At 45.9% G+C, this 16,162-nt stretch overlaps 1 protein-coding gene across 2 annotated transcripts in view; it reads right to left on the reverse strand.

The window, feature by feature from the left end:
- CNBD2 (cyclic nucleotide binding domain containing 2) overlaps positions 1 to 16,162 on the reverse strand; it is a gene marked incomplete at both ends in the record, with an annotated part of 73,055 nt that overhangs the window by 45,607 nt on the left and 11,286 nt on the right. For both annotated transcript variants that reach the window (XM_082645053.1, XM_082645052.1), the window contains 4 exons: positions 254 to 410; positions 4,032 to 4,195; positions 8,618 to 8,671; positions 11,092 to 11,229. In XM_082645053.1, the coding sequence (XP_082501179.1) occupies positions 254 to 410; positions 4,032 to 4,195; positions 8,618 to 8,671; positions 11,092 to 11,229 (513 nt within the window). The remainder of the gene's footprint in view (positions 1 to 253; positions 411 to 4,031; positions 4,196 to 8,617; positions 8,672 to 11,091; positions 11,230 to 16,162) is intronic.

Raw genomic sequence — 16,162 nt, forward strand, 5'->3', positions numbered from 1 at the left:
GAGGAGTCACTGCATCTCTAGGGGGTTATAGAGGGAACATACTCCTTAAACATCACAAACGAAGTGGTGGGACTTGGACATCACTGGCTCCAACTCAGTCGGCATTTGACAGGTAAGGGCTCTGTGACCCACAACAGGGCAATGACTTGCACAGAGTGAAAGGCAGGACTGGGCCTGGCCTAGAGGTTGTAGCAGGAGTCCTGTCACACCCCGAACCCCACCCCAGGAACGCAGACCCGTGCCCCGTGCTTACCCCAAAACAGCTGCCCTTTTGCAGCAACGTTGGGTGGGGGTCCAGGAAGGCACTGATGCCATCTTCATCCTCAGTCACGGCCACCGTGCCCAGGTAGATAAAATAAAAGCTGTTGCGCCTCTGGCCCTTCCTGATGATCACACGCCTGCGACCAAACCTGGGAAAAAACCATGGCCAGTTGACCTGGTAGCAACACAGAGTCTGGTCCCTAAGGGGAGGAGATCTGGACGGGCCGTGCTCCCTGCTCTGGAGTATGAAAGCACAGACTGGGACTAGAAGGGACCTCAGAACAGCCCAGCCCCATCCCCATCAAGCTTGACCCCTTCACTAATATTTGTCCAGACGCCCACCTCCATTAGAGGAAGCTGCCAGAGAGCAGAGCCTTTGTCAGTCTGCTTAGGCAATGAACAGTTGTTGAATAAATGAATGAACAAATGCTGGAAGCAATGGATGCGTAGCTAAATGATTACGAGCACTGGCTTTAGAGTCAGACCAGGATCCAAATCCTGGTTTTGCCCTTATCTGTGGGACACTAGGCAATTCATATCCCCTCTCTGAGCCTCAGTTACTCTTGTCTGTAAAATGCAGATGAGCATACGTAGAAAGAGATGGATAAATGATCTTATTATGATCCCTAATAGCTCACTATCCAACTGGGAACCTTTAGGGCAGAGGTACCCAGGTTCAGAGCAAACTAACAGTTCTTAAGCTCAAAGGAGGATAGTTTCTGTATTTCAAATGCAAGTTCAAGTCAAATCTCACTTCTTTTAGTGTTTATTCATTTCCTTCATTCATTCAATAAGTTAGACAAATACCAATGGTGTCTAACAGGTGTAGTGATAAAAAATACAAATTTTGTTCTCAAAATTATGGTTAAATACAAGAAGTAAATAAGGTTTAAAAATGCTTTAAAAGACGTAAGGCACAGGCTAATTCAGAAGCAGAGAGAAAGGGCACTTAACCCAGTTTAGGAAGGCCAGAGAAGGCTCTAGGATGGTGGCTAGAGTCATCCAGGTGGCCAGAGAGATGAAAGAGTGTCGTAAGCAGAGGGACCACCATGTCCAAAGGCACAGAGATGGCTGGAGGCCTGGCATATTCAAAGAAAGAACAGTAAGCTCCATCAGACAGGACAATGTACAAGCCAGAGGCTTTATCAATATAGGAAAGAGGCGACAGCCCAGATGACAATGACTAGATGGGAGAAGGCAAGCATATTCAGCCAGGAAATAAGACTTTGGGGACGAGAGAACACAGGCCAGCCTTCATTCCAGGGTAGACCCTCAGAGACCAGAACCTACATTTTGGGAGTGAAGAGATATCTCATACAGCAGATATCTGTTGTTTTCTCTGCCAAGCATCTGGTCGCCTTTTTCCACCAACTGCACCCTGATTTTACTTTGGGGGAAACACCTTTTCTTGACTCTTAGACAATCAGAACATCACTAACCCACTGGTGATTCAAGTGAGATCACCCTGGCTCAGAAAGAACTAATCCCAAGGCTCTGACTTGATTGTGAAGAGGTATTCTCTCCTTTCCAATGGACTGAACCTGGAAAGCTAGAAGTTTGGAGCTGTGGCTGTAGCAGCCGGCTTGCCACCATGAAGGGAGAGTCTCAGACAGAGACTCTCCTTTGCATTTGCATAAGTTGCTTATGCAAATGAAGTGCCAAGAGATGGAGAGAGACAGACACAAACGTGGGTCCTGGTGACACTGAGCCCCTGAATCCAGCTGAGCCTGAAGCTGGAGAACTATCCCAGGACTTTCAGATACATGAGCCACCAATGCATTCCCTTAGGCTGGGTTTTCTGTCACTAGCGAGTGGAAGAATCCTATCTAATCTGCTAATTCCCAGTCCCAGAAATAGTAATCAGCAACTAGTGGAGGGCTTTAACAATTACCACCTCCTGATGTTCACAAAAAGCCTGTAAAATTCATATTATTATCTTTATATCACTCATGGGGATACTAGGCTCAGAAAGGTTAAGTGGCTTGCCTGAGGTCACACAGCAGACGGGGCATTAAATTCCAGAGCTTCTAAGCCTGTGACTCTTTTTCTTTCTGTGACGACATTCTGCCTGCTATAGAATCTTACTTTAAGACAGCAGTGGGGGCTCCCCTGGTGGCGCAGTGGTTGAGAGTCCGCCTGCCAATGCAGGGGACACGAGTTCGGGACACAGGTCCGTGCCCCGGTCCAGGAAGATCCCACATGCCGCAGAGCGGCTGGGCCTGTGAGCCATGGCCGCTGAGCCTGCGCGTCCGGAGCCTGTGCTCCGCAACGGGAGAGGCCACAACAGTGAGAGGCCCGCGTACTGCAAAAAAAAAAAAAAAAAAGACAGCAGTGACTCCCTCTCTTTACTGGGCTAGAACAAAGCAGATGGTTCCCTCTGCCTGGAATGTCCCGTCTACACCTCCACTTGTCAAATCTACCTGTTCAAATGCCACCTCTTCTGTGAAACTCCCTTGGCCAAGCTAGCTGGAAGGTTACCTCCTCCTGGCTTATTATCTGCGAAACAGACCCTGCATGGGTCATAAAGGGTCGTCTGTAACCCGTAGTTAGTGTGGTTATGTCTTAGACTGTGACCGCTATGAAGGAAGATAGGGCACAAACCTATAGTGACCTTACATCTTAGATTTCAAGACAGGTTTTACCTCAAATATTCTGCTAGGCTGCCCCCCTGAGGCCACTGAAATGTCCTGGAAATAACTATTTTCACATGTACCTCTTAGGCTTCTCTACTACAAGGGATTTACAAGGTCCTTTTTTGTGTGTGTCACGGACCAGTTGACAGTCTGGTGAAGGTTTCACAGAACAATGTTTTAAATGTATAAAATAATATACATTAGAATAACAGTTAAGAAAAAACCAAGTTTGTGATATAGCAATATATGTGCCTCTTCATTAAGGCACTGAAAAACAAGAGCCAGCAGCAGATCTAATAACTACCATCATTTCAAAGATGTGATAAATATAAATTATCTTTTGAGAAATCTGCAGCAACTTGAATATGTCATAATACCTGTATTTTTTTATTTATAAAAAAAAATATACAGGGACTTCCCAGGTGGTCCAGTGGTTAAGAATCCACCTCCCAATGCAGGGGATGCGGGTTTGATCCCTGGTCAGGGAACTAAGATCCCACATGCCACAGGGCAACTAAGCCCGCATGCCACAACTAGAGAGAAGCCTGCGTGCTGCAACGAAAGATCCTGCGTGCCACAACTAAGACCCGACACAGCCAAATAAATAAATAGTATGCAGTGGTTTGTTACCTACATTCATGACTGAAGGAAATTATAAATTTCAGAGGTTAATGAAAATACAGATATAATATTTTTTCTCATCCAAGTTCACAGACTCTTGCCCTAGTTGTTCCTACCTGGATGTAGTACCTCATCTGTGATCCCCTCTGGCTTTTAGGGCCTGGATTTGAGTCTCGGCTCTGCTACTTATTTTCTGGGTGAACTAGGATGACTTATTTCCCCCCCGAGCCTCAGTTTCCTGATCTGAAAAATGAGGGAATTAGACTAGATCCTTTCTGAGGTTCCAACCAGATCCTCTCCAGACTCAGTGACTCCTTAATTCTGGGTAGATTCTCAGTGAATGGCTGAGACACAGTGGGCCGCAGTCATAACGGTGAGCACCAAAGTGAAGTGACAGGTTTCTCACGGCTGACACCCCGCAGAGGGGCTGGTAGACCCGCCGTGGCCTTCGCAGCCGGGCCCTTCTTGCCCAGCCCAGCCCCAGCCCAGGGGCCAAGGGATGTGCCCCTCACTGACCGTTCAAAGCGCATGACCTTGGCCAGGAGCAGCTGCAGGGGCTCCGAGTAGTTCCGGTAACTATCCAGAACCTGCAGGAGGTTACAGAGGGACTGGATCTCGCGCTCTGTCCTCCAAGCGGGCTTCTTCTGCGTGATCTGAATGGCCCTTGGAGGGAAGTGACCCTGGAAAGAGAGAGCCAAAGTGACACAGAGAGCCCAGCAGTTTCCCCCAGGGGCTAGCAGGCAACTCCCCACACTCCTGCTTTCACAGTCCCACTTCCTATACAATAGTGGCTGACAGGTAATGAGTGCTTCCTGCGTGCCAGGCATCGGGATAGGCAACTTACACACACCGTCTCATTGAATCTTTACCTAAAGAAGCGAGGCATGCTTATTATCCCCTTTGACAGATGAAGACATTCAGGCAGGATTATTACCTAGATTTGTTACATGCCAAGGCCTGTATCCCCAACTACTGATCATACTACCTCTGCTGTTCACTGACCACGCCCCCAAGTCAATAATGGGGCTCCCTGGGCTCCAAGGGCCCTTTGACACACTTCAGTCAGGGGAGACCTCCCCTGCCTCAGCCTATACCTCAGCATGCTCCGGGAGCCTAAGGAACAAAGAGAGCCTACAGAGACTCTTAGCTAACCTTCAGCAGCCAGGACTCGTGGACCAGGGGGCGGGCAGATCTACCCATTCGCTCACCACTCCTACCTGCGGGGAAATGGCACTGTGAGTTGTTAAACGCCCTGCACTGGCTGCCCGTGGCACTCAGGAGAAGATGTTAACTCCTACCACAGCCTGGGGCCCCACATGGTCTGACTCCCTACCTGCCTACTGCCCTCCAACCTCTCCTCCTGCCTCTCCCCTCATTCTCTAGCCTTCTATCCATCTCTTGCATGTGCCAAGCTCACTTCTGTCTTTAGATCTTTGCTTGGGCTGTTTCCTCTGCCTGGAATGTTCTTCCCCTGGGTTTTCACATGGATATGGCTGCCGCCTCCTCCTCCTCCTCATTCTGCTCTCAGCTCATATGGTGCCACATCCTCAGGGAGTTCCTTCTGCATCATCTGAGCTAAAATAGCAGGCCCCCTTCCCAGCACTCTGTGAGCTCTGAATCATTCTCTTCAAAGCATTTAATACTTTCTGAAATGACCTTATTCTTTTTTTGTTAATGTGGATATTATCTGTCATTTCCCACCCTACACACACACACACACACACGTGTAGAACTGCGCTGTCCACTATGGCAGCCAACAGCCACATGTGACTACTTAAATTTAATTAGATAAAAAACAAGCCCCTCAGTCACACTAACGACAAGTGTTCAGTAGCTACATGTGTCTGCTGGCTACTGTTTTGGATAATGTAGACTACTAAACATTTCCATTGTCACAGAAAGTTCCATCGGACAAAGGTGCTCTAGAATATAAGCCCCAATATAAACACGATAGTGGCCTTGTCTACCTTGTTTCCCACTCTAGAATAATGTCTCATTTGTAGTGGACACTCAACAAAATACATATTTATGGAAGGAAGGAATGAACACCGGCAGTCTTACATAACAGTAACTGTCATAGAAGCAAAAGGAAAGTGGGACATGATGCAGAATTCTGATCTTCACAACGACAGACGGAAAGGCAGTGTAGCACAGTGGTTAAAAGCACACAGGCTATGCTGCCAGGTGCCTGGGTTTGAACTTTGTCCTGCGACTTCCCATTTGCGTGTCCTGGCACAAGTCTCTTCTCCCGGAGCCCGTTTCCCTACCTGATGATAACAGAAACTACATGTACAAATAGCAGGGTTAATACGTGTCAAGGGCTTACAATGTGCATGGCACAGAGCAAGGGCTATGGAAGTGCTGGTCTTTTTTATGGTCTGAATCCAATCTTTCTCCTTTCTCTCTCTTACTATCAATAACCCATTAGGATTTCTATCATAGGGTCTATTTATGGTAAACCAGATGCCTCTGGCTTCTATGAACCAAACTTATTTTTCGGGCCCACTTAGGGCCCTAATTCCTTCAGGAAATCCTTCTTATTACCCCTAACCCTTGAGACTCCCTTCTGTGGATTCCTACAGAAGTGAAAATTTGTTATTAAATTCCTGGGTAAGTTTCATCACCTTAACTCCTAATTAGCTCCTTAAGGGAAGGTGCGAATGTTACACAACCTAGCACAGTCATCCTTGTCCTTCAGTATCCACAAGGTGGGGAGGAAGGATTGGTTCTGGGACCCCTGCCAATACCAAAATCTGCAGATGCTCAAGTCCCTTACCTAAAATGGTGTAGTATTTGTACATCCTCCTGTATACTTTAAATCATCCCTAGATTACTTATAATACCTAACGCAATGTACATACTATGTAAATAGTTGCAAATACAATAAATAGTTGCTGTCTGCAAGCAGTATTCAAGTTTTGCTTTTTGGAACTTTCAGGAATTTTTCTTTTCTGAATATTTTCTATCCATGGTCAGTTGAATCCACGGATGTGGAACCTGCAGATACAGCCACCTGACTGTATTCCCCACCACCAGACAGAGATCTAGCCCTACCTTAGGAGCTCATAAAAATATCTGGAATGGGGAAAAGGGAATAGTATTCAAACAGAGCCCTGCCTGTTTCTCACACACCATTTCTCAGCGCTGTCACCCTCACTCACTTCAGGCCAGCCATCTCCTCAGTGTGTTCATCTAGCATACAGGAAGGATAAAGGAAAATAAGAGGGGCTGCCCATAATGCTACCACCCAGAACTAGCCATTTACATGTGGCATTCTTGTTGCCTGCCTTTTTCTTATGCATAAATAAAAATTTTGAAAATAACATAATACATGACTATTTTCCATTAAAAATCAGAACAATATATATAGTTAAAATCCCCTTGTACCATGTCACCAGTAACCCAGACCTGCTCTCCACCACCAGTTAACCATTTATATATATTATTATATACTTATATGTGTGCCCACAGAATATGTATAGAATTGTTTTATTTTTATTTGCATAAATGTTAGACTGCTGACATCGTTTATGCAACTTGCCTTTTTTCACTCGATATTTTTTAAACCATGTTTTAGAAATGTACCCATTGTTTCCAATGTCTCACAAATGCTATAATAAATGAGTCTATGATTCTAAGCCTCTATAATTCTTAGGATTCTTTCTGAGAAGGTTAGCATTAGTAGACTATATGGAAGTTGAGTTTTCCAGTGTTGTCTGAGAGACAGCTTATATATGTATAAATGTGTGTGTGTGTGTGTGTGTGTATCACCTTGATCGAGATGTAATTCACACAACATAATGATTTCACCATTTAAAGTGCACAGATCAATTTTTAGTGTATTCACAGAGTAGTACATCACCACAGTGGGTTTTAGAACCTTTTAATCATCACCCTAAAAAGAAACCTGGTACCCATGCGCAGTCACTAAAAGGGCAGGTTTTTAAATCGGGTCTCTACTCTCCATGTCTGTGCTGGAGACGGAGCCAGTGATAACTCATTCAAAAGGCAGAGAGGCCTTGCCTATATGATGGACTTTTCCTCTGTACTCGCCTCTCTCCTTCTGTTGCTATGCACAGAATTGCCTGCATCTCCAGAGCTCTGTGGCTCTCAGAGAGACCCCTAGTTTCTCCTGTCTGAAGGGTGAAACTTGGGTAACCTTCAATGCACAGTGTCAGGTCACACTGGCTGGTCTCGAAAACTGAAGAAAACTCAGAATTTGGAGGACTTTACTGTGCTTCATATATAATGGGGCATGAGAAATTAGATTATGCCCAGGGGAGGCAGTCAACAGGAGCCACACCTTGGTTCCAAAGGAGGAGGCAGCAGGGTGGCACAGGTGGTCCTGGTACCAGTTATAAAGCTCTGTTCTCCCTGCTTTTCCTAGAGAAAAACCAGCATGTCTGCTCCAGGCCAGGGTCAAGTCAGGTCTACATTGGTGAGAACTTCAGATCTTCCCTATAAATAAGGAAGCCCCTTTAAAATTTAAATTAAAATTTTAATTAAAATTTTAATTTTAATTTAATATCCAGGATTTGGTGGGGAGAAGCCAGGAAGATAATAATGCTTGAAATTTGGAGAACAAATCACATAGTGCAAATGACATGAAGGCATTCCCTTCTCAGAATGGCCATCTGAGCACAGGTGAGAGACAGATGTGCCCAGCATCTATCAGAAAGTTTCGGGCAGAGCCAGAATCCACACACAGGCCAGTGCTTTTCCCACCACCTTGATTATTTCTCCTCTGTCTGGGGCTCTCACATCCTCTCCTTTGCCTTCTACGGTTTTCCCACTGGTCCAAGCACAGGCGATCTCCCGTGCTGGTTCTGCTCAGCTATAATGCAACAATGGGTTTGGGGTTCAGCTGGGTGGGAGGGGGGGAAGGCTCGCAGTCTTGGGATGCCAGAACTGAAAGGGATCACCAAGGTCAGCTATTTTATAGGTGAGGAAACTAAGTGGCTAGCTCAGGGTGGCACACTGGGTTGGTGGCAGAACCTGGTGTGAACCCAGCTATCCTGATACCCAGCCCAGGGCTTCTTTCAGGCTATGATATGAGAAAAAAAAAAATTCCCAGCAGCAAGGTCAGAGCTGTCTATACATACCGACTCTGCAATGAAGTCCATAGTATCAAATGTGATTCGGCTTTGTTTCTTTTTCTGGGGAAAAAAAAAAAAGGAAGGGGGGCTGCAGAGAGGAAGGAGAATCAGCAAGACTGTTTCTAGAATTTTGCACTGAAACCCTTCTGCGTACCTGGGCCACTGTGGTAGGCAGCAAGCCTTGGGAAACCTCCTACCAGCTGGGCCTCTCATGTCCACCTCCGCTCAAAAGCCCCAGCTCCACATAAGACTTGGGACCAGCATTGACAATGTATTATTATGGAGGCAGAGAAAGATGGGGGTGAGGAGAGGGAAAGGAGGATAAAGAGAAGAAGGATGGAGAGAGAAAAGGAAGAGGGAAAAGAAGTAAAAAAAAAAAAAAAAGGAAAGTATAGAGAAAAGAAAGAAAAGAGGGATAAAAAGGAAGGAACAAATGAAGCCAACCTTCATTAAGTGCCTATAACGAGCCAGGCATGGCTTATCTTATTCCATTTCATCATCAGGACAAAGCAGGTACTACTGAGCAGCTCCACTGAGGACCTGAAGTGGGTGAAGGAAGTTGCCCAAAAATCACACAGTGAGGAAATGGTCCTCATCTGAAGGATGGCCAGGAAGAAGAGGTATAGGAGGTCTTAGGGATGAACTAATTCAACCCTATTTCCTAATAGATGCAGAGAGGATGTGGAAAGCGTAGAGAAAGGGGCAGAGAGGGAGGAAAAAGATATGTAGCGGGGGAGTAGCAGGGGAGGAAAGGGACAAACAAGGCCCTGAACAGCATCCTGGGGCAAACCAGGACCCCCCATTCATCTCTCTGGGCACACCTCACATCCTTCCCCAGAGCCCACTCAGTTCCCTGTCCCCTCCCTCCATTTATAGTTTATACATCCATGTGGTGCTTCTCAGAGAGGCCAATGAAAGACGTGATGTTCAGAAAGATCTGGATTCACATACTCCACTGAAAACCAGTCTACGGCTCTCTCTGCCCGACACTATGCCCCAACCCCCTGGCTCCCTGCCCGGAAGCCATATGACCCCCATTGGCTGTCCCTGAGACACTTCTGCTCTGCTCAAGGCCATCCTGACAGAGCAATGTTGTTAGGTTTAGCCTCACACTCCCATGATGACAAGCCTGACTCTGGTCTTCAGCTTCCAGCTGCCCAGGCACCAACCCAGGTCTTCTGGTAACCACAGACTCCTGGTCTCCAGGGCCCTTCGCTTCACCACTGTGTGACACCCTGAGTCAGAAGGTCCTTCCTGAGGTTACGATGCTCCTGCTCCAACCCTTCTCATCTCACGACCCAATAACAGGGCAGAATCTGGCTGCAGATTTGTTTGGTTTGGCCACCAAAATGTCTTAAAAATATATGAATTTGAATGTCTGTAGATGGGGCAAGCCCTTCCCCTCAAGCTGCCCCCAGGTGCCTACTCCCTGCTTCGTCTTAAACTCAGCCACATATACACAGTTACATTAGCTGCTGGTCCCTTAGAAACCAACCTAACACACCTTCCTTTCCCCATCACCACCCCTCCACGCCCCTCTCCTTGGTTGCTAGGCTTCAGAAACCATTCTGGGAAATGTTTTGGAGGCAATCGCTGGATGCAGTGGGGAGGCACGACTGGCACAATAGGAATCTGGGCAGGGTTTGTCTAGGTATTGGCTGGGGAAACTTTGGAGCCCTGGATAGTAATGAAGACACCCTTGGGGACCCAGAACAAGTTAACAGAATGGTGATCAACTTTTCTGAGCCAAAAAGGGGCTCAGGATCTACCACTGGGATAAAATATTTGAAATTGGGACCTTCCAGAAAATCTAGAAAGCAAGGTCACCAGAGAGGCCCTGCAAATGTCCCCTTCTTGTCTAGGTGGGGGGACAGGAAAGAAGGCAGAGAAGATGAACAGTTGGTAAGTATTCGGGAAATCCTGGCTCCATTGTGGCTCCTGGACTTCTTCCGGCTGTTTTGATCACCCTTGGAATGGAGATGGCTTCTTCCCCACTCTTGATGTTTCTCTCTACGTGGAGGGAGTTGTACTAGCAGAACACTACCAGCCCCTCTCCTTTCACACTGAGAAGGAGTGACTTAAACTCTTTGGTGAATTTGGAAGGAGAAACCGGGCACGATCATCCCCTTCTCCATCCCTCCAAGCCCACATTCTGCTCTGCCCTTCCCTGCTCTGAGTGTAGGGCAGGAGACCCTGCTACTGCAGTGAATGCCTGCCTTGGTCCAGCACTGCCTGTGACTGGGGTCGTCGATAAGGCTGTCCAACTCTGGGGTTTAGTATTAGGTAACCCTCTGGCTTGATGACACCTGTCAGCTTCTCCAATGTAAGTTTTGTCATTAATAAAAGTGACAGCTCAGTCTCCCATCTGCTTTACCCTTTGTCTTCTCTCTCAGTTGATTCAGAACTTGGGCTGGGAAGTGAGGTGCTATTTATTGGACCCCTTTAAACCGTGTATAAACCTGCTAAGCCCAACAGCTTACATCCCAGAAAGAGAAGATAGGGTGCTTTCTGTGAGCAGTCTCAATGATCTGATATTTCCGAAACCCCCTGAGGCCTTGGCGGAACATTCTACACACTCGGTTCATCGTAATGATATCCATGGTGAGCTGGTACAGCCCCTGTGGAAACAAAACAAACAAGATCTGTGGAAACCATCTGTTTTCAACAGTCAACAGCAGGCTGGATAGTGTGAACAAGGTGAAATGTAATAGGATTAAATGCAGTGTTGTTGCTGGAACCATAGTTACATCTTTAGGAAGTTTTCAAGCCTGTTGAAATCATATTGGTAGCTTGAAATTGGCCATGGTGGGAGTATTTATGCCATAGAAACTGGCAACTACTACGAGTGGTGGCATCTCCCTCCCCAGGAGCCTGTTAAAACATTCACCAGCACAGCTTTAGTTAACTGTCAAGTCCTTCACTTCGGTCCAGAAAATAATGTGCGCAAGTAATGGCACGCGGCACGCCGTGAGGGGTGATGTGAAGAGCCTGCATGATGGAATCAGATGTATCTGAGGGAAGAATGGTCAGAGAGATGCAACAATCCTGGCTTTGAAGGCAGAGAAAGGGCCATGAGCCAAGGAATGTGGGTGGTCTGTAGAAGATAGAAAGTCAAGGAAATGAATTCTTCCCTCCACTCTCGAGAAAGGAACACAGCCCGGCTAACACCTGGATTTTAACCCGTGCCAGACTTCTAGCCTCCAGAAGATAATGTGTGTTTGTTTGTTTTAATTTATTTATTTTTTGCCCGTGCCGTGCAGCATGCAAGATATTAATTCCCCAACCAGGGATCGAAACTGTGCCCCCTGCACTGGAAGCACGGAGTCTTAACCACTGGACCACCAGGGAAGTCCCAATGTGTGTTGCTTTAAGCCACTAAAGTGTGGTACAGCAGTCAAAAGAAAACTAATATAACACCTAATCCAAGACAAGCCATCCTATCTTTTCCCTGGGAATTTGGAATTGGAGCTGAGAACAAATCAGCCTCTCCATCCCAATATGAATTGAGGAGTAAGGGCAGTCACCCTCTACCTGCCAAGTAAATATAAGGGACAGGGAAACAAGTTCAACACCAAAGAGACAAATCCAGAATGTAAAACAATCTACAAGTCATCTAACCCAGTTTCTTCAAAAAGTCAGCTGCAAGGGCTTCCCTGGTGGCACAGTGGTTAAGAATCTGCCTGCCAACGCAGGGGACACAGGTTTGAGCCCTGGTCTGGGAAGATCCCACATGCCGCGGAGCAACTAAGCCCGTGCACCACAACTACTGAGCCTGCGCTCTAGAGCCTGTGAGCCACAACTACTGAGCCTGTGTGCCACAACTACTGAGGCTGTGTGCCCCAACTACTGAGCCTGTGCACCTAGAGCCCATGCTCCACAAGAGAAGCCACCACAATGAGAAGCCCATGCACCACAACGAAGAGTAGCCCTCGCTCGCCGCAACTAGAGAAAGCCCACGCACAACAACAAAGACCCAATACAGCCAAATAAATAAATTTATTAAAAAAAAGAGAGACATACAAACAAATGCAAAATATGAACCTTGATTGGCTCCTGGTTCATAATAACAAGCTGTAAAAGACGTTTGAGGGACAAATAAGAAAAATACATCCGGTAGAGTCACGGGGCTGGACATGGCACTAGAGTGTGTGTCAATGGGGGTAAAGCTCACACAATTTTGAGTGGAAAAAAGGTGAAATGAGATGCCATTTATGATACCATTTTTTAAAATGTGCTGCATACTGCAGGTTCTTATGGATACACACAGATATAATAAAAAATTTTTAAACATAGACAGGAAGGGTACATATCAATCTCAGGAAAGTGGTTGCCAGTGAGGAGAAAGGGAGTGAGATAGTGAGGCGATCTACCTGTAACTATAATATTTTTTAAAAATTATATATCTAGGGCTTCCCTGGTGGCGCAGTGGTTGAGAGTCCGCCTGCCGATGCAGGGGACATGGGTTCGTGCCCCGGTCTGGGAAGATCCCACATGCCATGGAGTGGCTGGGCCCGTGAGCCATAGCCACTGAGCCTGTGCTCCACAGCGGGAGAGGCCACAACAGTGAGAGGTCCGCGTACCACAAAAAAAAAAAAAAAAAAAAAAATTATATATCTAAAGGAAATATGGGGAAAAGCTTTATTAATAAAATTAATATTTATTGAATACAATTTGCCATTGTCAGGCTCTATTCTAAGCCTATTATATGTATTGACTTATTTAATCCTCAATAATAAATCAATGTAGTAGGTACTGTTATCATCACCCTTTACAGAGGAGAAAACAGGCACAGCAAATCAAGTAACTTGCCTAATACTAATATTAGCCACATGGCTAACAGGTGATAGGGATTTAAACCCAGGAAGTCTGGCTCCAGAGTCCGTAAGTTTAACCTATTACTCTACCCTGATGCTGGGCCTTATTCTCTCTGACTCTCCTAATAGCAAGAAGGGTGAGTACAGAGCAGTCCTCAGGGGCTCAAAGTGTAGCCAATGCCAAGGGCAGAGTAGGCTACAGGGCAGGGGTCAGAATTCAGTCTTTCCTTTGTGACTCCAAAAGGTACAGGGTGGCCACGTTTATCCGAGGCCGCCTCCTACACCTGCCTCTCCTTCCCTCAAAGTACCTGTTTGTTCAGTCTTCCACTGTTCCCTCCCGGGGTCCTTGACACTCCTCACCAATTCCTTCTTCAGGATCTGCCAGGAATGGGACACCACAAATCTCTTCATGGTTCCTGAGTTGGCAAATGGCGCAACAGCCCCTTTGCTTTTCAAGGGTAGGACCACAAGTCTTTCCCCAAGAATCCAGTTATACTAGAAACAAAGTTTCCCTCAGTGGCAAGGTAAGAGCTCCTCTCCATTCCTCATCCCCAACCAACAGTGGCTGGAAGCCTCGTTCTAACGAATCTATTCTCAGAACCTCCTTATGTCACACTGGAAGAGTCTGGAAGGAAGAGAGGGCAGTGGGAAGTAACTGGAATCTGGGAATCTAACATTTAGTGCACACTCCGAGGTATTATCTTAGTTAATCCTCACAACTGTTATAAGGTGAGGGACTTCACACCCACTCCCTGCATGAGGCTAAGGCTCAAAGTAGCTAAATGACTGCCAGAGCCACAGGGCCAGCTTAAGGAAAGTAGGAGGCTTCTGGGCTTGGCGTGAGGACATCCAAAACCTCAGCCTGGGGACCACTCTGAGGCTTAGAAATTGGAGATGACCCTGGAGTGTAGGTGCCTGGCACTATCCTATAAATCTTGTTAAACCAGCAAATCAGGAACACTCAGCAAACTGGAAGTCCTCAACCAAATGGGGTGCCAAATGTTAAAAGGTATTTGGTGACTGAAAATCAATGGCTCTGAGGTCCTTCCAAAAGTGAAGCATACAGGTTATAAAGTACTTTTTTCTACTAGATCAAAGATGGCAGCTGAAAATCCCAACTTGCTCTTGTACTAGAATCCTCAGTAAAAGACTGTGATTTCAAGTTACCGCCTGATGTGCCATTCTTATCCAGCTAAGCACCCCCAAACTGACAGCGAAATGGAAGGGTACTGAATACAGTGAGGACAGCTGGACAGCTGGGAAGAAATATTCAGGCTCTAAATTACTAAATTCAAAGGCCATCACTCCTGGGATGAGACACTAATCACTTACAGAGGTGAGAAGAGATAGAACTGGTTTTTCCCCCTTACCTGGAGAAAAAATGTAAAGAACTTAGGAAGAAACAGAGGAAGAGAACATTTCGATAAAAGAGAGAAAGAGAGAGAAGCAGTGTGGAGTTTTTGCCTCCCCAACCCCAGACCTAGTCTTGAGGAAGAAAATATAAGAAGATCTCCTACAAATGTTTAGAGGGTTTCAGAGAGAAACGACTACTGGATGTGGGGAAAGCAAAAGAGACAGTAGGAGGTAGATATAGACAGGGGGGTGTCCCATCAGTCCCCTGAGTTGCCCCGGAGTTGCCTCAGGATCCAAGTGACACGGAGAGGACCAGGCTAATGAGGGGCGTTAGAGGATGCCGGTAGGTAGAACCAAAAACCTGATGGAACCTCAAAAGTAGACTCTCCCAACTTCATCTGTTGCCAGCTGTGGTCGTCTCACTAGAATAAAGCTATAAAGATACATGAAGAAAGGGCAGGGCTTGTTCAGGGAGCATAAGATGTGGCTGGAAAGTGAGACGCCCAGGAGGTATGGCAGGAAGTGGGGTTAAACTGGCAGAGGCCACGAACCAGCCACCCATGGGCCAAACTGAGCTTGCAGACCCACATGGTGTTTTGGTTAAAATATTGTGAAAACTTAACTTCTTTATCTTTAGTTGGGGAATGGGCTCTCCAATTCAACAAAGTCCTCACCTCACACAACTGTGTTACCTGTGAGCATGTTACCTATTTGCAACCCCTGCTATAGGATCTATATGGCCTCTTTCAGGTCTAAAATCCTCTGACTATAATCAAGGGTTGCAAAATGGTAGTCTACAGGCCATATCTAGCCTGCTGGCAAGTTTTGACAGAGTTTTCAAAAATTTTTGAATCAGTTGTCAACACTTAAATACTGGGATTTTATGAGTCATTTTCTAGGAAAAAATAATTTACCAAAGTGACCCAAATAGAAAACATCTAATAGACTAATTTTCATAGGAGAAACAGAGAAAGTTGTAACAGAGCTTTCTCACCACCACTACCACCAAAAAAGAAAAGAGTACCAGGTCCTGAAGTTTTCACAGGCAATGTCTGATAATCCTGATGTTTCTTAAACTGTTCCAGAGCATAAAAAGAAGGAAAACTTTCAAATTCTATTTATTAAGCAAGGAGAATACTGATACTAAAACCTGATAAAGGTAGCATAAAAAGAGAAAGCTAGAGATTCATTTCACTTACGAATATTGTTTTAAAAATCTTAAATATTAAGCAAATGAAATTCAATAGCACACTTTAAAATAGCATATCATTCCAGGAATGCAAGGATGGTCAATAGAGAATGCATAAATATAATGTTATGTTAGATGACTAAGGTGAAGAATCATCTGCTCTTCTTCATCCATTAAAAACAATTTTTGAGAGAG

The sequence above is a fragment of the Mesoplodon mirus genome, assembly GCF_964341445.2.
Source record: "Mesoplodon mirus genome assembly, chromosome: 15".
In the NCBI taxonomy this organism is placed as follows: domain Eukaryota; kingdom Metazoa; phylum Chordata; class Mammalia; order Artiodactyla; family Ziphiidae; genus Mesoplodon; species Mesoplodon mirus.